The following is a 22,192-nucleotide window of genomic DNA, read 5'->3' on the forward strand; positions in this document are numbered from 1 at the left end:
AATTTCATTAAACTGAGATTGAATAGATTTATTAGTATGAAGAAATATATGTAAGCAAAACTGCACAGGAAGCACAATGCATATGGTTACAATGGGTATGAATGCTACAGTGAAGCGATTGCAGATGACTGTGTAAAAAATGCAGCACAAAAAGACCTTTCTTGAACATAAAAAATCAACAGCATGAATTTTAAATGGAAATAAAATATGTAACAGCATCATTATATGGGGCGTTATTTAACTCTTGGGGGCCCTCTTGAAGGGAACATGAAAAATATACAATTTAGGCGTCTTTGGCAAGAAGCTCCCCTACCAATGCAGTACATACACATGGAGGGTTTATGCCAGTTAGTTGTTGATTTTGACCAAATTAAGACACCATGTTACACAGTGAAGGACAATACAGAAAAGTGCTTTTGAACAATTCCAATTAAAACATTGCTATGATACAAAAGTCAATCATCCAATTGGTTATAACCTGACACCTTGCATCAGTCAAACCCAGTAAGTTTTAGCACCCACGCCCATTTACATGGCAACTTGTCTGGTGGCAATGTCGGCAAAGTGATTCTGACACCATCGCTCTTTTCAATATTTAAATAAGACCATTTCAAGTTATCTTCCAATCCCAGCATCATCACATTTGACTTATCATTGGCCAGTGGAAAGCCAAGACTGATTTGGTTTGTTTTTGGCCAACTTAGAACAAATGCATAAACAGTTTTATCCTTAGCAGTGTACCAAATCCCATCAGTGAGACTGTCGTTCTGTGATCTCCATGGTTTGCTCGAGTAAACTGCTTCTCCGTTAACTTTCAACCAACTTCCCATTTGTCGCAGACGTTCTTGGAAGATTGGAGCGATAATTCCGTCCTTGGTCGGTCCGACGTTCATCAACATGTTTCCACCGCAGCTGATGGTTGATGCTAGCGTCTGAAACAAAAGATCTTTGTTTGTTCATAATTAAAACAAATGTTTATCACAAAGTTTGGTAAAGCGCACAAAGTCGCACATGTATTTCATGACATTTCATTGGAACACTACTGTAGATGCCATTATGCTTCAAAATGTTTTGTCCTTTTAATACATAACATCATTGTAGTTGTCTTTATGCATTAAAATATTTTTAAAACAAAGTCAGGTCCAAAACATTCTCATTAAACCAACAATGTGTCGTCCTTTTAATACATTAAAGTCCTTACAGATAGAAGCTCTTCAATTGTGAGGTAGTCAGTAACTTTTGCATCCCTCCGATAACCCCATGAATGTCTGTCGATCGTCATACAATTCTCCCATTTATGATTCTGTAATTTTCCTGGGTTGTATTTGTCCGAACATGAATAATATCCACCATGATGACACCGGATGCCGGTTCCCCAACGGTCGTTCGTCACAACTGAATCCTGATGAACACATGTGCATAGTTTACTTTAATCTACAATTGTGCTGTACATGGTAACATTACTAAGTCATTGTATGTTTGTAAATGTCTGCAGCATGACCTATTGCACAACCACAACATTATTCTTATTTCTCATTTATCCATGGTTGCATTTATCCTCATTGTACTGTTGTGTGACTGCTTTTTATTATTCAAATCGAGCCATGGCAGTGTAAGTGGCAAGAAAAACAAAATAAACAAAAGTAGACAACAAATGTATTCCAGTTGGGATGGGCTTAAACTGCAAATGTTCAGTTTTGTTGAACACCGAGCGTCTCAAGTTAATGCTCGGTGCTCGGCGAGCACGCTCAGTGCATTGTGACATCACAAACATTCCCAATTACATGCTAGATTTGTGGCTTTCCAATGTTGCTTTAAATCACCTGCGGTGTATAAAGCTGTACAGGCCCAAGAACCCGCCGCATTTTTCCACCATTTAAGGTTCTGGACTAGGCCGTTTCTAAGATTCCAGTGAATAAACCTATGATGGTTTGACCAACTATTTAAACAACAGCACATTACCTTCACAGGACTGTCGTTGTAGAGCCAGGCAAGAAACTCAGTCGAATTCCAATAAACGTCCGGACCAAAATCACCATCCGACCACACGATGTCAGGTTTGTACTGATTGACAATTTCATAAAGTTCTGGCATTGTTTTCCCCGACACAAAATCCGTTGTTTTGAAGTTGGCTTTTTTGTCGCTAACAAAAAAAAATTGTGTCAATTTGCCAGGAAATATATGCTGAGTCAGCAAATTCACATTCTGGGCTGGAAAACTGTTTCTGGCATTTATAAGTTTGACAAACAAAAAATTAGATTAAAACCAAATTTACTTAACAATAATTCCTTTGTGATTATTACCATATAAACCACAAGCATTTACTAATGTTAAACAAAATTACGAAGCTTAGCATGCAAATTCATGGTTTTTAGTAAACAGTCTTATAACTAGGTGTGTAAATGACCAAAATATATCCTCCAACTGATGAAAAGTTTTAAACTGTAACAACTTTTGTCTTGTATTAAGACAGTGGTTCTCAACCGGGGGTCCGCAAAGCATTTTCAGGGGGTCCGCGACACGTTCCTAATATTGCAGACAACGATATTGATTAAGTGCTATTTAAAAAATATGTCTCAGCGTTTAAAAATAGCATGAAACTTGTTTAAAATGGTTCTTCATAGGCGACAAGCCAAAATGCATTGTGACATTTTAACCCCAATGTGATGCAACAGAGGTAAATTTTCAGTGGCAAACAACGTCACATCACAATGTAATGGCTCTTTATAATTGAGTTTCGATGTCGCAGCCCAGTCAAAGTGATTGAAATTTTGGTCCTGGACCAAACGTGGTTGGTATATTCTGCACCTTTTTTGGTTGTTTGTTAATAAAGGGCAAAAAATACCAAAACCTCCGTAGGGGTCCGCGATTAGCTTGACAGTACCAAAAGGGGTCCGCAAAGGCAAAAAGGTTGAGAACCACAGTATTAAGATAATATACACAAGTTATGTTTAGAACTGATTTAAGCAGAAACTTACTTTACATATTTTGGGTTGAACCATTCAAACAGCGAGTGATACAACCCGAACTTAATGGTTGTTTTGTTTCGGATCGCGTTAGCAAGTTCGCCGACTAAATCACGACGAGGTCCAACATCCATAGAATTCCAATTCCACGAAACATTTGAAGGCCAGTTTGTGAAACCTTCGTGGTGCTTGCTGGTCAGGACAATATACTTTGCACCAGAGTCTGAAACAGAAAACCAAAGAGTAATATTTAGCTATGTGTGTTTAAACTACCAATAAAACATTGTCAAAAAAACAGAAGATCTCGCATCCCCTTGCAGAAATTTCAACCCGACTTAATTGCTGTGGTGCAACATGGCTTATTACAGGCTTTGTTTAATGGCAAATGTTTGCAAAAGCTCTTTATCAAACTTTTGCTATGGGTTACTTGTCATTTTAACGAGTAACATTGCTGTTGGTTTACTAAAAATGTTGAACATACCTTGAAACAATTCAGCCCATTGGTTTGGGTCAAAAAATTCTGTTGTAAACATATTTGCGAAGTCAGGATAAGTGAAACCTTGAGGGTAGTTTTGCTTCATAAATTCCACTGCTGCTGGGTTTGGTGTCGGCCCCTTGGTGGAAAGTAGAAAACATTAAAAACTAGAAGGGTGGCTTAGCACATTTTACTATAGCATATACACTACAACCTATTCTGCAAACTGTAATATATTCTCTATATTTATTTATATTGGGTCCCATATTAGCCAACATTTTTATAATCTTGATTTGTTTCTGCAGGCAGAAACTCATGGGTCCCCAAAACCGCAAAGTTGTAAACAGACAACCATAAGAAACGGTGCTATAAAGTCAAACACAGTGATTGGTAGTGTTACTTAAAAAAACAAGTTATGTAAAGTACAAACTGTCCAAATCTCATGCAATTGAGACATTGTTATAAGTTTGTGTGCCTAAATAGCATAAAACACTGACATCTCAAAATGGCATATTATACAAACTGTCAAAATGTATTGTTGATTAATTCACCCATTTTGGGGGGTTGGTAGGGTAAATATTAGGGCTGCAGGGTGGAACACAATATTTAACAGCTACAAATGCCAAATTCAAAAAACTATCAAAAATTCATCCAAATCGGACGTTTTATAAACAATAGGTGGCTTAAGCAGTAAATATTGGGCTACATGGTGAAACACAATAATCGACGCCCTAAAATGGCACAATGAACAAACTGTCCAAATTTCATTCAAATCGGACATTGTTTAAAAAATCACCCATTTTTGGGGTCTAGTGGGGTAAATATTGGGGCTACAGGGTAAAACACAACAAACGATGCCCTAAAATGGCACAATGAACAAACTGTCCAAATTTCATCCAAATCAGACATTGTTTAAAAAATCACCCATTTTAGGGGGCTAGTGGGGTAAATATTGGGGCTACAGGGTAAAACACAACAAACGATGCCCTAAAATGGCACAATGAACAAACTGTCCAAATTTCATCCAATTCGGACATTGTTTAAAAAATCACCCATTTTAGGGGGCTAGTGGGGTAAATATTGGGGCTACAGGGTAAAACACAACAAACGATGCCCTAAAATGGCACAATGAACAAACTGTCCAAATTTCATCCGATTCGGACATTGTTTAAAAAATCACCCATTTTAGGGGGCTAGTGGGGTAAACACTGGGGCTATCGAGTCAAACAAAACAAATGGCACATCTACATAACCATATCTACCATCTGTGAAAATTTCATCCAAATCCATCAAACATTTCTTGGCAAAGTGGGGTGGACAAACTTGAGGGAAGAAAAAAAAGAAAGAAAACAAATCGAGTAAAATCAAAATGTGTCCCCTTCAGGGAAGGGGACCCATAATAAACCTTACATGGTTTTGAGCATTCAAATTTTCCCCCAAATACATGTACTACATTTTCACATACCTGCCATGCCCACCAAAACCATTCATTGATGTAGCTTGGAACAGAGAAAACACCCCAATGGATGAAAATACCAAACTTAGCTTCATCGAACCAAGCAGGAAGAGGCCTTGAATCAATTGAATCCCATGTTGGTTCATATCTTTTGCTTCTCAGATGATGTTCTGCTGCTAAGTTAACAAGGTTGAAGGCTAGTGGTAATTAAAGAGCAGATGTCTCACAACTGTTTCAAATGTTTTACTATAAACCACCAAGATATGCAAAAAATAATAACAAAAAAAATCATTACTGGAATTCGATTTGAATAGATTTGACAGAGACAAATTTACTTTTAACGATTTTGTTTTCTTCTATGCACAGAATTTTATTTCTAACATGCTTTTGTCATTTTGGTTTTAATAGCTAAGAGTTATGAATGCCCACAATATGCGCATGAAATCGTAGTTTACCTTTCATTGGGTCAGTTGATGGATTGTCTTTAAATTTTGCATCAGCTGAATTTGTCTTTTCTTGTCGTGTTTCAACTCTTTTAATTGACACTCTGCTGTTATCTTTAGAGATCAAACTGTTTGGTTTGGATTTTCTCAGACTTGATGCTGTAGATTGAACACTGTTTACATTTATATGTTGAGGAACAACATCAATAGGTTGCACAGATTTCTTCCCACTCATAACACCAGATTCTGGTTGCATCTGGTTTTGAGAAGTTTTTGATTTATCCACATTACTTTGTGTTTCGGCTGTGTAGGTTTTTTTAGCTGGTTTTGTTTCTCTGTGTATTTTTTGTGAAATTTTTTTATCAGTTGTTCCTTTGGAGTTTGAAATACTGATATACAAAATGTCAGTCAAGTCTTTATTGTTTGTGATTGGCCGATGGAACAAACCAGATAAATCCTCGGCAAAGTCGTTCGCTTGGTTCAAACCCCGATCGTCTGGTTCAGGTTTATCGTGATTTTTATATTTTGTTTTCAAAACAGCTTCAGTGTCATCAATATTGCTTGATACTTTACCCTGTTTTGCAGAACCCTCTGATTTTGTCCCGGCAAGTACAACAGCATTGTTATCAGTCAGGTTTACGTACAGAACAGCCGCAAGTACAACAGATCCAACTATTAACAGACACCGACATCGCTTTAACATTCTCATTATTATAAACCTAAATTTCCTGTGAAGAATCAAGCTCGTGATATAACATACAATAACACATGAAAACAGAAATTAAGCACTAAAAGCAACACAGTAACAAACTTGTAGCACTGCACGTTGCAATCACATCATATAGATTGTTCTGCAATAGTTGGATTAAAACCTAAAAATTATCAACACGATTTTTTTTACAATATTTAGAGCATATGCTGGAACAACAATCCACAACCTGTTTTAGAATCAACCCAGAAGTTTAAAGAGATTATAATAAAACATAGAAAATATATAATGAGCAAAACAATGGGTAGAATAAAATTAAATAGCAGTAAAGATGTCAAAGAAGAAAGGTTAAAAGTGCATCAAAAACTAGGTTTACTTCATTTGGTTGCACAGTAACAATAACAGAACATTATTACGTTTGAAATATTTTTGGCAAGTAGGACAATCTTAAGTGGATGAAAATTATACACAATGTTACATTTGAAAGAAACAGAAGGAATATAATATATATTGCACTTAAAATCACGATTAAATTGTGGCTTCATTTGAAATCTTGTGAGTTACTTAAAGTTTTCTAACTTTAGGACCCAAGCCCATTGACAAGGTAATTCAGAAATCGTTGCATCGGGAAAATTAACATGGATTACTTTCCCAGAAACAGTAAAATTAAGTGGGGTTGTCATTCCTAACATTGATATTTTAGCATCGCTGCCCATAGACATTGGTGATCCAAGTTGAAGTAAATTATTAGCTGGCCAACTTAGAACAAATGCATAAACAGCTTTATCCTTAGCAGTGTACCAAATCCCATCAGTGAGACTGTCGTTCTGTGATCTCCATGGTTTGCTCGAGTAAACTGCTTCTCCGTTAACTTTCAACCAACTTCCCATTTGTCGAAGTCGTTCTTGGAAGATGGGAGCGATGATTCCGTCCTTGGTCGGTCCGACGTTCATCAACATGTTTCCACCACAGCTGATGGTTGATGTAAACGTCTGAAACAACACCAACTTTTACTTGAAATTGTTTCTGTTAGTTGATTTATGCAACAAAAATAGTAGGGATGGGCCAAAACAGCAAAATGTTCTGTTTGGTCGAACACAAAGCATCTCAAGTCAATGCTCGGCGAGCATGCTCGGTGCATTGTGACATCACAACCATTCCCTATTACAAGCTAGATTTGTAGCTTTCCAAGGTCTGTTACGTAACCAGCGGTGTATTAAGCTGTATAGGGCCGAGAATACGCATTTTTCACAATCTAACAGTCAATTTTGATCTTGGACACCTTTCAAACACTACTTTCGTATGTTAACAGGGCATGAATATGCAAATTTAATGCTCGGGTCAGTTCGTGCAACTGTTTGGCTGAGCATCGAGCATCAAAAACAGCGATGCTCGGTATCAAGTACTCGGGTTCTGGCTTGACTCGGCTCGGCCCATCCATAAATATTGTTGGTTTTGTAAAAATAACAAAACTATAAAATAGTTGAATTCCATTATTGCAGCATTTGCAACAAAACAGTTTTAACAAAGTATTTCTTACTCTAAGGATTTCTTCAATTGTCAAGTAATCATCGAGAAGAGCATCTCTTCGATAACCCCATGACCTTCTGTCAATTGTCATGCAATTCTCCCACTTATGGTTCTGTAACTTTCCTGGGTTATATCTGAAATTTAAATTAACAATATTTCAAACTTATCCCAAAAATTGTAGTGACCTCAACCAAAACTGACAACAGTTCCAACAGACTTAAGCATTGCAAAACCACACACTGTAAATGATCTAACTTCAAACTCTAACAAAATATAAACTTTTCAAAGTTTATCAACACCGGTTATGTACAATTAATTAAATGAATTAAATGCACTGGATAGTAAGACAGGTGATTTTCAACCAAAACATTTGACCTTTTTGTTCAATCAATGTAGCATTCATTTAAGCAACTTTAACGTGTTTAATGTTACATGGTTATTACATCGTAACAGCAACATGAATTTGACTGAGAAAGAATAACAAAGGACTATTTGTGTACACACCTGTCCTGGCAAGTGTAGTAACCTCCATGGTGACAGGCACAACCATTGCCCCAACGATCGTTTGTTACAACTGTGTCCTGCAAAGCACAACAATAATAAATGCTTGAATACATTAAAGCAGATACCTTTGTTGGATTTCGAAAAGGACTAACTGAGATACATTGTCAAAAAATGTGGTTTGCAAACCTAAATAGATATGCTAAGCAGGGATGAAATAAAAATAATGCAACAAGTTGTTTTGAAAGTGTCATATTTCTGCAAGTTCTTCTTCCCACTTGCAGCATTGCTCACATGATGGATTGCATATTTTGCAGCTTGTTGATTAACAATCAGTGTTTGTTATCCAACAAATGGTGCCAGTTTCCATCTGTGACATCACATGAACCAAAACAAACAAACCTTCACTGGACTCTCGTTGTAAAGCCAGGCAAGAAATCCAGTTGAGTTCCAGTATTCGACAGGCCCAGAGTCTCCGTCCGACCAAACAACTTCAGGTTTGTAATTGTTCACGATCTCGTATAACTCAGGCATTGTTTTGTCCGTCACATATTTCCGAGTAGAAAAGTTTGCAGCCTGGTCACTGCAATAAAATGAAGTTTTTTTAAGGTTGCAAAACATCTGGCACTTACTGAGATAAAACTCACTAAGCACAAAACTGGTTAATTTTATATCCTTAAGAAACAATTTATTTTAATTTTTAATAATCATGCTCAAAAGAAACCTTAAACTGTGTGAAATTCCATATTTTGCATCTGAAGACATCACATGTAAAACCCATGTAAGCTCCTTAGTTAAATTGTTGTGGAAGTTACACAAGTAAAAGAATTAATAAAATGCATGACAAAGCACTTTTGTTGATTCTAAGGTTTTGTGAAACATTCAGAATTACACAATGTGCCATTGTTCATTTATCCCTTCTTATGGTTTTACATTGTCTTGTTCAAACAAAGAGTTTGCCTTTTTAAGCTCCTTCAGATGACAGTCAGGTATCTTTAAAAATGGTAATTCAAATAAGATGACTCAAAAAGTGTCGAGCTTTTACAAATGACAAAAGTGGGCCACTAAATAAACAACTTATGGTGCAGCTGCTGCGCGTTCAGTCATGATCCACCAATTGTGCCCTTTACTGTTTTGCGCTTCATAACATTTTAACGTTGAGCAGCTATTTCCCGCTTAGTGACTGCTTCAGTGCAATTGTGTCGCTATGTGTTCCTTTACAAATAAAACTCAATCCACTTACTTTAAATACAGGGGGTTGAACCATTCAAACAATGAGTGATATAGTCCAAATTTGATTGAAGTTTTGTTGATGGCGTTAGCAAGTTCACCAACTAGATCACGATGAGGTCCAACATCCATAGAATTCCAATTCCACGAAACATTTGACGGCCAGTTTGTGAATCCTTCGTGGTGCTTGCTGGTCAGGACAATATACTTTGCACCAGATTCTAATAATAGAACACTCTTAAGAAATACATACCAGAACAATTTTCATTCCTACATTGCACCTAAGACATGACATTTTTTTGCAAAATGGGCACAAACACGTTTTTAGTCATTTTTAGATGACTGTTTCCTACTTTACACAATTAATCATTCTTAAAGAATTATTTAAAACAAGAGGTATTAGTAAGAAAAATCAAGAAACACTAGGGTTTTTTTTCTGATTGACAAAATGAAATACTGCCAACAATTTCCGATTAACTGTTTCCTGATTCAGTTTGATGCAACAAATCTTCACACACAGTGGTTGCATGCAGGCAATTGTCTAGACCAGCATCAATGTTTTAAATATAGGCAACAAAGTCTTTGCTGCTTAAACCAGCAGATCATGACTTATAAATATAATGACTGACTGTGAACAAATTGAAAAATAATAAATCCATTCAGCAAGGTGTAAACAGCAGAACATTGGTTCCTTATTGGTTCATAAACAAATGTCCAAACTTGTAAAATGTTTGGGTTTTGAAACATTTATTCAAATAACCAACACAATATGTTTGAATTTAAACATCAGCCAAAACAGTCATTTACACCTTCTATATTTACAAATTAAATTTATTTTCACCTTCAAATATTTCAGCCCAATCCTCTGGGTCGAAGAACTCAGTTGTAAAATCTCGCGCAAAGTCGGGATAAGTAAATTCTGGAGGATAATTCTGCTTCATAAAGTTGACAACATCAGCGTGAGGAGTTGGACCCTGGAAACAAAGTACAAAGATTATGGAAAGTATATTAATGTGTCAAACTGTCAATGCTAGAATATTGTTCCTGTATAATTTAGTCAAAACATAATAATGAGTCTAATATTTTCAAGCAAAACACTAAACAACAAACTGTTAAACAGAATTATTATCCAATGGCACCTGTTCTTTCGTTCTTGTGTTTTACAACATTACATATTTAAGTGGTATATATGTTTTGCAAAAACAAACATCACAAAATTAAAAAAATTTGAAAACAAAAATTTGCATCAAGTAACAGTGGTCTGTTTTGCAAAACAATGATTTATTTACCTGCCAGAAATTCCAAAACCACTCGCTAACATAACTTGGAACAGAGAAAACACCCCAGTGAATAAAAATTCCAAACTTCGCCTCGTCGTACCAAGTTGGCAACGGACGGGAATCAAGTGAATCCCAGGTTGGCTCGTATTTTACATCTTTCTTCTGTTGAAATTCAACTTTCTCAACAAATTCCTCAGTAACTACTCCATTTCCAAACTTTTCCAAATTAACCTGCAGTTCTCGCATAACAAACTCCTCATCTGCAAGAACTTGGCTTGCAGCAAAACACAGAATCAAACTTGCTACCAAAATATTTCCACAAAACATCGCATTTATCGGCAATTTTCTCTCTGCAACAAGTAACATTATGTAAAACTTTGTTTGATACGCAAGCAGACAACTTTCTGCGATGTTTATTTCGTAAATTGGGAAAATTTTGTCAGCCCGTAGGGAAAATGTGTGACGTCACAGTGACGTCATTATGTGCCTGACGTGTTCGTACTATGACATAGTTCATCATATGCAAAGGTCATTGGTGGGTGTGCAGGTATGACGTAGTTATGACGTGTGGTCATGAAAGTATACCAGAACCCGACCCCAAAGCTAATTAAGCAGTTAATTAACATGCTTTATTTTTTGCCACATAAATTCAAATGTGCAACAAAATTATGTGTGATGGTCTTACTTTCGGTTGACCTAAAAATAACTCTGTCTATCACAAGCAGTAGAAACACTAAATACGTCTCGTTTATATAAAGTTTTACTGTATCAGAATCACATATTGTTTGATTATTGTCAAATAATCTAACAGTTTGAAAAGCATATGTTTGTGTGTAACACTGCAAACTGGAGTTATTGGCTTAAGCTAAATTAGACTTCATGTGACACACATTTTTGTGACACTAATCCGGTTATTTCTGATATTTCAATAAATTTTGCAATTTGCAAAATGTTGCAGCAGGTTTGCTCATCCGGAACGTTCAGTTACGGTTGACTGAATTTGTATGTCACGGTTGACTTTAGATTAAATTTTGATTTATATTTTCGCAACATTAGCATGGGATACTTGTATTTCGTAAACAATGCAATAAAAAAACAAAATGTAAATCATGAAGCATATTTGGTAAATCTGCTGCGTCATTGCCACCCCGATGTGAAAATGTTGACGCTCTACATTTACAGTCTAGTGCCGATCTTGGACTCCGGCACTTAAGGTCAACTTGAAAATGAAGGAGAGAAAGTCAGTGAATGTCCAAACCACAGTACTGCCGGTCTATTGAAGGCGTTATACCGAATTAAGCGGTCTCGCAAGCATTCCCACATAGCAAGGCACAAACAAGAAAAAATGTAGCATGCTATGGGATTCGAACCAACGACAGGAGTTATTCCGGGGTCGCGTTTCACCAAGTGAGCTGCACAGGCTCAGTGGTGGACCCTCCTAAAGTTAAATTACCAGCACTGTTGCACCTGTCAGCTTCGTAGTAAGGGATCGCCTGTTTAACCGTATCAGCTAAGATGAATAGTCTACATTTGTATTGGGATCAGCCCTGAAGCGTCAATGCAAACCAGCGATCCCATGAATGTACATAATTACATGACATCGTAATCTATCCTCTAAGCATGTAGCCTAAATATGTGTCAAAACCTGCCCTCTCTTGCCAAATTTTTCTGCCGGCGCCCATGTGGCTGAGATATGTGACAGAAACTGGTTTCGGACAAACACAAGGCGGTTACGCTATCAACCACTCAATCACACAAAAGTTCAAATTCATCATGTTCTCGTGATTGTGCAGGTGTTGTGTGCATATTTGGTTGCATGCGTTGCCAGTTAAAGATTAAACAAAACAAACAAAATGTAAGGCAATTGGTGTATTTCAACAGAAAAAAGCGAAACTTGAACTCGATCAGAAAATTGCAAAAAAGGCGGGAAAACAAATTTGAATTGCATTAAACTCCCAACAACGTGCGAAAGGTGGCGCTAGAGCTGCGACAAATCTTCTTTCGAAGTTTTGTGCATGCTTGATAGATCGGATGAGTGATCGGTCGGCTCTCCTTGCTCGGCCGCCATGCGGAGGTATTTCGGGCGGAAGAATATCAACAATCCGACAGCACATAGTGCCATGTAACCCGCGCAAACGTACATGGAAACTAAAAAGTAAAAACGTAAAAATGCTTCGATTGAATCAAAAATGTGAAGTAGCCACAAAGCCACAGTGATAAAACACTAAAACTTTCCAAAATTCAACTGAAATTTGTTGAAATTTTGCTTTAGTTTTTAACATAAAAAACAACACGTGCAAATTTAACAACTATAAAGTCGCTTTACTTGTTTTACTGATAATGAAATTACCACATCAATCAAATGCCTATCAATGACTGACTGCTCTAACTTGTAACCTCTTTCTGTTTCGCATGTTTTCAATACTTACCACTCAGATCGTATGTGATCGATTCTTGGGTTTCGCCTCGGGTTGTGGTTTGCTCCGCAGCGGCAGCTAGTGGCGAGCTTAACGTGGTGCTTGTTTCATCTGAAGCCAAAAAGTCATAACACTTTGAATTGTTCTCGACGGTTTCTTCGTAAGACATCGGGCGTCCAATTGATTGGAGAATTAACACCAAAATTATCGACTGAATTTGCCTGAAAAGTAAAGAATAACTTAAATACCAGTAACTAAACCCCGGATTGTTTGTGCTTGGACCCCGACCATGGACATGATAATTTTTTATCGGCCGGTCGTCACATATTGAGACGGGAGAGACCTCTACAAAAATAATTCGTTATCTATGCATTTCTCGCTGCGTGTGCTTAATTTGTTGGAGCTTTTCAATAAACGAAAGATAACACCCCGATTTGTTGCATTATATTGGACAGAAGCTTCCTCTTCCATAAAATGTACCGCCCTGGAAAAATTTAGTTTATTTTGTCTCAAGCGCTCGTATTGCCAAACCCATTAAATACGTTACACTGAATCAACTGGTCACCAAGCATTCCCTATTTGGAAAGGTTTTGCAGTGGGTGGGATTCCAACCCACGACAGGGGCCTTTCCGGGACTCGCGCTCTACCAACTCAGCTACACAGGCTCAGTGATGAACCCGCCGAAAGTCGAATCATAAGCATTGTTGCCTGTGTCGTATGCTGCACATGTCAGCTTCGTGGTAGGGGATCGCCAAATCGACTGCGATCAGCCACGTAGCGTTCATGCATATCAGCAATCAGACATGTTTTTGAAACAGATCTTCTAGAGAAAATTTGCATCTCATGTATAGCAGTTAACTGACCGCCAACCGTTAGTGCCTTGTATGATGCACGTGTCAGCTTCACAGTAGCGTATCACCAATTCGATCAACTAAGGAAAACACACGTACTGCGATCAGCCCTGAAGCGTTCATGCAGACCAGCAATCACGACATACTCATTTATAAATCATTGCACACCGGGCCTATTGAAAGCGTTACACCGGTTAAAATATACCACCATGGAAAAATTAACTGTATTTTTCCTCAAGTGCTCGTTGGAACAAAAGAAGATTTTTTTATGCGCTGTGTATAAGTGTAATAGAGAAACCTAAACTCCAAATGGTAAAAATCCCCCAAGACTTGACAGCATCAACCATGGCATATGCGGTTCATGAATATTTCACTGTTTCTTTCCTGACCTCTTACTGTATCAAGTTGACGATAAAATATTTTCTAGAATATTCTAGAACTCACCCTGACATCATAATAAGACCAGATGACGTAGCTACCCCAACTGGGTAAGTGCATTCAGCCCCGAGTTCGACCCCAATCGGGTAAACCCCGAATGAAAAGAGCCCCAAACCTATGATGAGGATCAAAATGTAATAATCCATGTTGATGTGGAAAACCTGTAATGTAAAAAATATTAAGCTCATTCGAAAAACCGTTATTTCAACTTAGTATTTTTCGATGTTAAAGTGAAAAAAACGGTAAAAAAGGAAGTTTGCAAAAACTTTTTTTAATTCTGTATTTTTCGATTTTTGAGTTTTCTATTGAATATCCCAACAGCTTCGAATTTTCTTTGACAATGAATCGCTTTATCGGAACGAAGTGGGTTTGAAACTACCGATAAGATTTACAACCTTGAAATTTATCTGCTCTTGTACGCGTGACCGCAAAGTTGATATTGTGAGCAAACAATAAACATCGGGAGATAATGAAGAATACAAACGATTGTCTGGGCACAAATGGGCTTTGTTAATAGAATAAACAGGCAGCGAAATCTATAAATTTTCGGACCTTAGTTGAACCAACAAACCCTCAGAATATTATCTGCTCTGTATTGAAGCAAATAAGTGACACTGACAAGATTAAACTTGACAGGCCTAATCCAAAGAAGGTTTATCATTTTGCATACTTTACTCTGATAAGTGAAACAGATAACGTAAAGTTGTTGACAGGAAACTTTACAACAAACGTCCTTGACCTCCCGTTTAACACGCGTTTGAAGATTAAATTTACCCCGCGGTTTTCTTAGTAAGCTAATCCCACAAACTCTTGCGACAACAACGTACTTGTAATGTAAACTTGACGCTGTAGATCAGTGATTCTCAAACTGTGTGCCGCGGCCCATCAGCGCACTGTGATATTTTCAATGGTACTGCGAAGTATTTGGAAAGTGCAAACATTCTCTGTTGTTTTGTGACTTGGTTACTAAGTGCGGACGTTCATGACAGAGTTTAAAAGCTCATATTTTTCTTGTTAGTTTAAAAAGCAACCATTCGGCTTAATTTGGGTTCGGCCGAAACCGAATATTCGGTAGTTTTTATGCAACTTTTTACAAGTTCAATGCCGAAATTCGTGCAGATGAGGTTCGTGTGAACCGATTGAGAAATTTAGCCTCCCAACCGAAGCATCACAAATATTTTCCTTACCACAGCAAATATGATGGTTCCCACCGCAGTGACGGTGTAACACAACTTTGCCATGGTTGAGAATTGCTTTGAATAATCGCAGTAGATTCCAATCACCGCTGCACCGACGACACCCGATGCTGTGAGGGCAGCTGAACAAATTCCTGCCATCGTCTGAAACACATAAGAGGTATAGACAGGTTTAGTTTGTTTCGTTTTAAGCGGGAGGGGAAGTTTGCCTGGTTGTCTAAATCGCCATCAATCTGTTCGGGCAGGGTTTTGCAAGTCTGACCAGCTAAGTAGCTAGTTGTTGGACTTAACCTAATGCCCAACAACCCTAAAACGTTTGAGACCATTGTATACTCTATCGTATTTGTTGTCTTTGTCTTTCCGGAGACATCTATATTTAGGCCTGTCAATCAAACTTTGGGCCTAATAGTGCTTCTCAAAATCGAATCCTAAATTTGTTTCAGGGTCTAATTTTAATCGAATCCTAAATTAGTTTCAGGTTCTAGTTTTAATCGAATCCTAAATTTGTTTCTAGTTTCATTTGAATCGTAAATTTGTTTCTGGTTCTAGGTTCAACCGAATCCTAAATTTGTTTCCGGTTCTAGTTTCAATCGAATCCTAAATTTGTTTCGGGTCCTAGGTTCAGTCGAATCCTAATGTTGTTTCAGGTTTTAGGTTCAATCGAATCCTACTCACATCCGAATATCCCCACGGACATAGAAGTTGTTCAAGTAAAGTCGCGAATGTTGAGTAGAGACCGATTCCTCCACCGACCGTCCAAACCAGAATCATGTAGTTCTTATTCCGGAAAAGGTCCTGGCAAGAAAACATCAAATTCAAACTAGTTTTCTTCAATGAAATGATTATTTTATCAAATGTTACCAAGGTCGTAGACACCAACCGTATAGGCATTGCATAACTGTAGTCAATATATGTTGTAGTACATGTTCATGTTATAAAATACTGTTAATCTCTGGGGCAGTTGTGAATTTGTTTAAATTAACCCCATGGTCAGTGTACCGAATTTTTTTTAATGTAGGGCGAGGATTGCGTAGAAAACCTATGCTTTGTTTCTAACAACAAAACTGCAAAAATTAAAATAAAAGGAATTGAAATCAAATTTGACAACAAAAATAAACAACAATTAGCTTTAAGTTCATAAAGTACATAAATATTACTATACAATCTCCCAACCACCTTTAAGCCATCCCCGAAAACTCCAGGTTTGCGAATCCCTCCAGCAGAGGGCGGGCTTGGGGGTTCGGCTGACGTCATTGTCACAGAAGTTAGGAGGGCAACAAACGCGGCTGGAGCGAAAGTTGTGATCAGCTGAAAAAGTTGGAAAATTTGTCAAATAACTCTGCATTGCCAAGTTGTTCCAGCAAAACTCCAGCAAAAACTTCTGTGACAATCAAACCAACTCCAGCAAAAAACAAACAAACAATGGTTTAATGTACTTGGATGATATGATTAAGTTTATCACATAATGAATCATTAAATATTCCTGCAACTTACAAGATGAAATGCGTTTAAAGTTCCATCCTGCTGCACGAATAAGGGTGAAACTAAGCCAGCCACGACAACCCCGACAGGATTCGCTGAAACATGAAAATGTGTTGGACGCAAATTGTGGTCGAAACACAATTTATAAAAAGGCGATTAGTTATAATTATTCTGTTTTGTTGTTTTCCTGTCATAAAAACAAAATTGCAGAGTATGAAGTTAATTATAAACCAAGTGAAAAGATAGATTTTCTGCAACATGTTTATGACGTCACGAAACTTTTGTGAGCCGTTTATGACGTCACATTGGTTGACAACTGACCGACAGCTGCGATGGTTGTTGCGAGCGCTCTCTGGTGTTCAGGAAACCACGTGGATGCAGTTTTGGCGGGAGCGTACATGCTGAACGGTTGGCCGAGGGCTACAAGTGATTGTCCAACGAACAGGAGAACAATGCGAGCATCGTCGGATAATCCATCGGCTACACTGAAACGGTGAAATTGTAATATTGTCAAAAATTAAGTTTGATTCAATGTTTGAAACTGTAAGAGATTTTTAAGCGTGCCGCGAAATATTCGTATTTGTAGAGTCAAAATATCGTCTTATGTTTTAGGTCATACTGCAACAAAACCTAATGTTAAATTCTGTTTGTCACAAAAATAAATCTCATCCACGTTAAAGCTACATAATAATTTTGGTGCAAAAACATTTTTTTATGTTTTTGTTTTGCTTTTTCTGCAAGGTGTCCTTCGTTGGTGTGATTAAAGCTCATCAAGTTAAGTTTGTCGGTTCTGATTGGATAAAGTAAAGAGTCATATTTCTAATAAGCCTGATTTTAAAATCCATCAATAGCTACGAATGTGGTGCTCATGAGGCTGGCCATTTTTCCAATGCAAACATTTCTATACAACTTTAGGTGTCTTTAAACACGCAGAAGCATTATTACAACAAAATGTTAAGTGATTTTTTTAATGTGTAGTGTTGTGATAGTTCTTACTGAGTTGTAAGTCGGGCCGGGTTCGGGCCTGAGTTTACACTTTGTGTCAGTATATTTTAGTAAATTTATTTAGCTAACAATCTAGTTGCTGGACCTGACCCAATGTCAAACAGCCCCAAAACGCCTTGTTCAAGACCAATTGTCTATTGTGTTTGTTGTCTTGGTCTTTCCTGAGGCTTCAATGTATAGGCCTGTCAATCAAACTTTCGGGTCTAAACGGGATCTCAAAAACGATTCGGGTTCGGGCCGGGATTCGGGCTCCGATTTCAGACCCGTTTACAACTCTGGTTCCGTACACACTGTTACTGGACACTAACATTCAATGATTTATTCAAAACACTTATGAGCTCTCGTTGTACCTTGCGATCCTGATTCCACTCCCGATGCAAGCCAACCAGGCTGAGAGGAGCAAAGCAACTTTCAAACCGTAAGCTTCAAGCAACCACGTGGCCACCGCACCTACTGGAATCCCTGATACCATGAACACAAGTGACAACCAGTTGATCGTGTCAAGGTCGGTGTTGTAAAACTGGACCGCTTTGTAAGCCACAGGAGTGAATGTAAGCCAGATCTGCAACAAAATATTCAAGATGTTTTAGATACATAAGTTGCTATGTTTTAATTTTTTGTTGTGGAAGCTAAAATGCTCCTCGTTTCCGTGAAACAATTTCGTGCTGTCGGCCGCCGTATAACCAGGGCTGTGGAGTAGGTTTAGTTTACCACCGACTCCACAGCCCTGCTTACAACAACATAAAAGTCCCCATCTCTCTTTGTTTTCCGTGTTTTTTTGTTTTTCAAGGTTCTTAAAAGGTTTTGTTGCTGCAATATTGCTCGACATGTGATAAATGGTTGAGAGGCGCCTCTTGCGCAGAACTTCAAACTCTGTGGCGGGTTATATTAGATTTGCACCGAGATAACGCCGTTCAACCGTTGTCAAATTTCATTAAGAATTACGAGAAACCGATTGCTTGGTAATAAGCTTTCCGTAAAAACTTAAAGCTGGTTAAGAAGCGAGTTTGTGTGATAAACTAATGCCTTGGATAAAAATTAGTTTTGAACCTCAGTTGGCAACTGAAAGTTCGATGAAACCGCACAATCAAACAAAAAGGACTCGCTTATTGTGTGCGTGGCGGTATATGTTTTCTATGTTGCATTAATTGACGTTGAAGTGGAAACAACATTTGCTGAGTCACAATTTATGTGGCGTGATTACCAAGTTACAAATTAATTACAACGACGCTCCTAACTCGAGTGGTTTGTTGAAATGTTGGGTGACACACATCCGCTAAACATCAGAAAAACACTAGTAGGGCAGCCTACAACAAACTAAACAAACTTCGGCACAATAAGAAAGATCATAAAAAGTACTAAGCTTGTAAAAGCAATTTTGAGTTTTTTGACAAATTTTGGGTTTAATGACGAAAATAAGAACCCCAAAAGACGTAAAACAGCGACAAAATAACTATTTTAAAACGTTTCGGCAATGCTCATGCCATCACCAACGATATGAGGGTCTACATCAGTTACACCCGTTTAAAAACACTTAAATCACACAAATTATTTTTCATAACTTTCTAAACCCAATTTATGATTTTTTTTGATAAAGGTAATATTTTTACACACAAATATTTAGTGGTATTGTTTATTAACTAAAACAACAGTGCCATTCCTATAGGACAGGTGTTCCCAACCTGTGGTACGCGAAGGGTTTTCAGGTGGTACGCGAGTAGCTTCTGTTTTGTTCACAAAAACCTCGATTTGCAACTTTATATTTTGTTTATCTGGTTTTGTTTGCAAAAAAACATTCCCCAGGCCTATCGTCATTGTTACGTAACTATTCCTGTTGTTTCGTATCATTATACGATCTTCAAAATACAGGTCATGTCAATTCTCAACAAAAAGCATAGTTGCTACTTGCTATAAAAAGCCGAACAACGCTGCGGCACAGTGGGCGTTAATTATATCAAATGATTGCTCATTGATAGATATCATCTACTGTTTTGGTGCTTAAGATAGCGTTGAATGAAATATGTTTCGAACAAATTAGTTGTTCTGCAAGAAGTGGTACCACAGAGCAGTGGTCTTCAACCTTTTTTATAGGCGACCCCAATTTAAGGGAAAATGAAATCAGAATTTACATGCGACCCCATTTTTTTCAAAAAAAAATGTTTTAAGTAATGCTGAACCGAAAGAACAAGTACACAGTCACAAACTGTACATAATTACAAACAAATATGGCGATACAAAAGTATTCCGAAAAAAGTTTTCAAGCCGTTTCATTTAAGACATAAACCCAATTTTCGGAACACAAACTTGTCAAATTGTTCAACATTTAATTTGTACTGTTAGTGAGATGGTTGCGCCTGTATACTGTCCACAAGTTTTTGAAGCCACGGCTTGACTTTGCACAAGCTTAACCGCATGTCATGCTCCACTTCCAATCGATTACGATGTTTCGTTTTTAATACACTCATTGCACTAAATCCTGCTTCACACAGCCACGTGGTTAAAAACGGGATTAGAAAAATTTGGCATAGTTGGGTACGTTGCATAAATAACTATTCACTCGTTCTGGTGTCACCTTAAATAATACAAACGTATAGTGTTGAGTCATAATACATGTTGTCCAAACCCATTGTTACGCGATAAAGGCATTTTGTGTTTTTCACTACCACGATTTAATTGCAACATGAGGTAGAAAGCTGTACCACAAAACAAGACCAAAAGTTGCGATCTAAAAGAACATAATATTAGTTTTATTTTCTGTTATCAATTTTAAAATGCGCTAAATTAAATTCGGCGACATTTCGCGACCCCAGAAAAAGTTTAGGCGACCCCACTTGGGGTCGCGACCCATAGGTTGACGACCACTGCCGTAGAGCAGGGGTCGGCAACCTTTTTGCACTGCGGACCGGTTTTGAAACTAAAATTTTTATCGCGGACCGGTCTTCAAAAAACTACAAATATATAGCTATAAAAACGCTTAAATTAGTTTATCTTGGTCGGGATACATGGGCAAAACGTTTTATAGCATTTAACCTGAAAAATTATACGGCCCGGTAACGAACTCCCGGTACCGGGCCGCGGGCCGGCGGTTGCCGACCATACTGCCATAGAGCATATTAGTGCTCTATGGTGGTACGCGTTGCAGTGCAGAGCGTCCAAGTGGTACGGGATCGTAAAAAGGTTGGGAACCACTGCTATAGGAGATAGGATGTCGAAACCACATGTAGATTCAGTGTTGTGAGGATGATTGGCAGAATTCAATCGCTCTGTTGTCTGAATTCTGAGACCTCTGTGGTCTCATTTTGCTGCGCGACTTTGCACGAGATTGACGATCCCAGTAAACAAACACCGCAATTGTTGCGTCACAAGCCAACAATTACCAGCGCACAATGCACCGATGCAAACACTACCTTGCCTGGGATAAACAACGCAAGCTGGTCACAGGTGGTTCAATAGAATCGCTGAAAATTCTGACTCCGAACATACGATGGCGCGTTAATGTTGACTGGTTATTAAACACTTCTTAACGCATGGAACATGTTTTGAACAAAACTTTTTTCTTTACGGATTTTGAAAACATTAAATACTTGACATGCACCTGATAACTTATCATGTGGTACAAATATTAATCGTTTTCTGTGGGTTTTATTTCTGACAATTGAAACTGTCGAAACGTAGTTATGTTTTACTCGCAAATACTGGATGTGATCTTTTTGCTCTCAAAGATTTTTGTTTAAGTGTAAAAACGATTTTCAGGAAAACAAACAAGTTTTGAAAAAAAAACAAACATTATGAAACAATATTTCAGAGCTTTCCAATATTAATTGGTACAAAGATGTATTTGAAGATGACATAAGCATTTGTCAAAACCTTTGAACAATAAGGCATGCCGTTTTTTATGTCTATTTGATCGTTATATTAGTCATTAAATTAGTACAAAAAATTTAATATTTATTTATCAACACAACGAGCCCAAATAGTCAACCAAGCCATGTTAATTGCATCAAAACTAACAACAAGTAGATGTGATGTGTTTGTACTCACCATTGCCCCCGCAAGATTTAGGCCGACCACAGACAGAAGAACGAACCAACGTTTCGTGTAACTGATGTATTCATCGGGTAAAATTTCGGTCGATGATTTTCCCATAAATCCGTTCTCATGTTTTTCGTCTTCAGACATTATTATTGTCAAGTTTATATTGAACTATGTTCGG

The 22,192-nt window shown here is 37.7% G+C and overlaps 3 protein-coding genes across 4 annotated transcripts; all 3 read right to left on the reverse strand.

The window, feature by feature from the left end:
- Positions 1-13: 13 nt before the first annotated feature.
- LOC145227933 (alpha-L-fucosidase-like) lies at positions 14-6,049 on the reverse strand. 2 transcript variants are annotated; one of them, XM_080092894.1, is made up of 7 exons: positions 5,353-6,049; positions 4,907-5,070; positions 3,448-3,580; positions 2,979-3,189; positions 1,963-2,143; positions 1,202-1,402; positions 14-932 (listed from the first exon to the last, which is right to left on the reverse strand). In XM_080092894.1, the coding sequence occupies exons 1-7, from the start codon at positions 6,047-6,049 to the stop codon at positions 492-494; spliced, it is 2,028 nt and encodes a 675-aa protein (XP_079949020.1). In that variant the 3' UTR covers positions 14-491. The 2 variants fall into 2 exon arrangements, with proteins under 2 accessions (XP_079949020.1, XP_079949018.1); XM_080092892.1 differs by having other exon boundaries at positions 4,907-5,073.
- Positions 6,050-6,064: 15 nt separating this feature from the next.
- Positions 6,065-10,971, reverse strand: LOC145227937 (alpha-L-fucosidase-like). Its single transcript, XM_080092899.1, has 7 exons — positions 10,600-10,971; positions 10,152-10,284; positions 9,324-9,531; positions 8,483-8,663; positions 8,084-8,160; positions 7,590-7,713; positions 6,065-7,041 (listed from the first exon to the last, which is right to left on the reverse strand). The coding sequence occupies exons 1-7, from the start codon at positions 10,954-10,956 to the stop codon at positions 6,610-6,612; spliced, it is 1,512 nt and encodes a 503-aa protein (XP_079949025.1). The 5' UTR covers positions 10,957-10,971; the 3' UTR covers positions 6,065-6,609.
- A 1,475-nt stretch (positions 10,972-12,446) lies between these two features.
- LOC145227941 (solute carrier family 49 member A3-like) lies at positions 12,447-22,192 on the reverse strand. The gene is made up of 10 exons (XM_080092901.1): positions 22,021-22,192; positions 18,330-18,541; positions 17,296-17,459; positions 16,987-17,069; positions 16,669-16,800; positions 16,168-16,287; positions 15,484-15,636; positions 14,303-14,457; positions 13,020-13,228; positions 12,447-12,738 (listed from the first exon to the last, which is right to left on the reverse strand). The coding sequence occupies exons 1-10, from the start codon at positions 22,156-22,158 to the stop codon at positions 12,569-12,571; spliced, it is 1,536 nt and encodes a 511-aa protein (XP_079949027.1). The 5' UTR covers positions 22,159-22,192; the 3' UTR covers positions 12,447-12,568.

This window comes from Phallusia mammillata, chromosome 5, assembly GCF_965637545.1.
Source record: "Phallusia mammillata chromosome 5, kaPhaMamm4.hap1.1, whole genome shotgun sequence".
NCBI classification, from domain to species: Eukaryota; Metazoa; Chordata; class Ascidiacea; order Phlebobranchia; family Ascidiidae; genus Phallusia; species Phallusia mammillata.

Coding starts and splice junctions, on each gene's coding strand:
- LOC145227933 (XM_080092892.1), bottom strand. CDS start 6,049: ATGAGAATGTTAAAGCGATGTCGGTGTCTGTTAATAGTTGGATCTGTT. Junction 5,074..5,352: donor ATCAACTGACCCAATGAAAG/GTAAACTACGAT, acceptor TTGTTAACTTAG/CAGCAGAACATCATCTGAGA. Junction 933..1,201: donor CAATTGAAGAGCTTCTATCT/GTAAGGACTTTA, acceptor CTTTTGTTTCAG/ACGCTAGCATCAACCATCAG.
- LOC145227937 (XM_080092899.1), bottom strand. CDS start 10,956: ATGTTACTTGTTGCAGAGAGAAAATTGCCGATAAATGCGATGTTTTGT. Junction 8,664..9,323: donor TTCAACCCCCTGTATTTAAA/GTAAGTGGATTG, acceptor ATTTTATTGCAG/TGACCAGGCTGCAAACTTTT. Junction 7,042..7,589: donor CAATTGAAGAAATCCTTAGA/GTAAGAAATACT, acceptor GTGTTGTTTCAG/ACGTTTACATCAACCATCAG.
- LOC145227941 (XM_080092901.1), bottom strand. CDS start 22,158: ATGTCTGAAGACGAAAAACATGAGAACGGATTTATGGGAAAATCATCG. Junction 16,801..16,986: donor CTTTAAACGCATTTCATCTT/GTAAGTTGCAGG, acceptor CAACTTTTTCAG/CTGATCACAACTTTCGCTCC. Junction 14,458..15,483: donor GAACCATCATATTTGCTGTG/GTAAGGAAAATA, acceptor TTTACATTACAG/GTTTTCCACATCAACATGGA.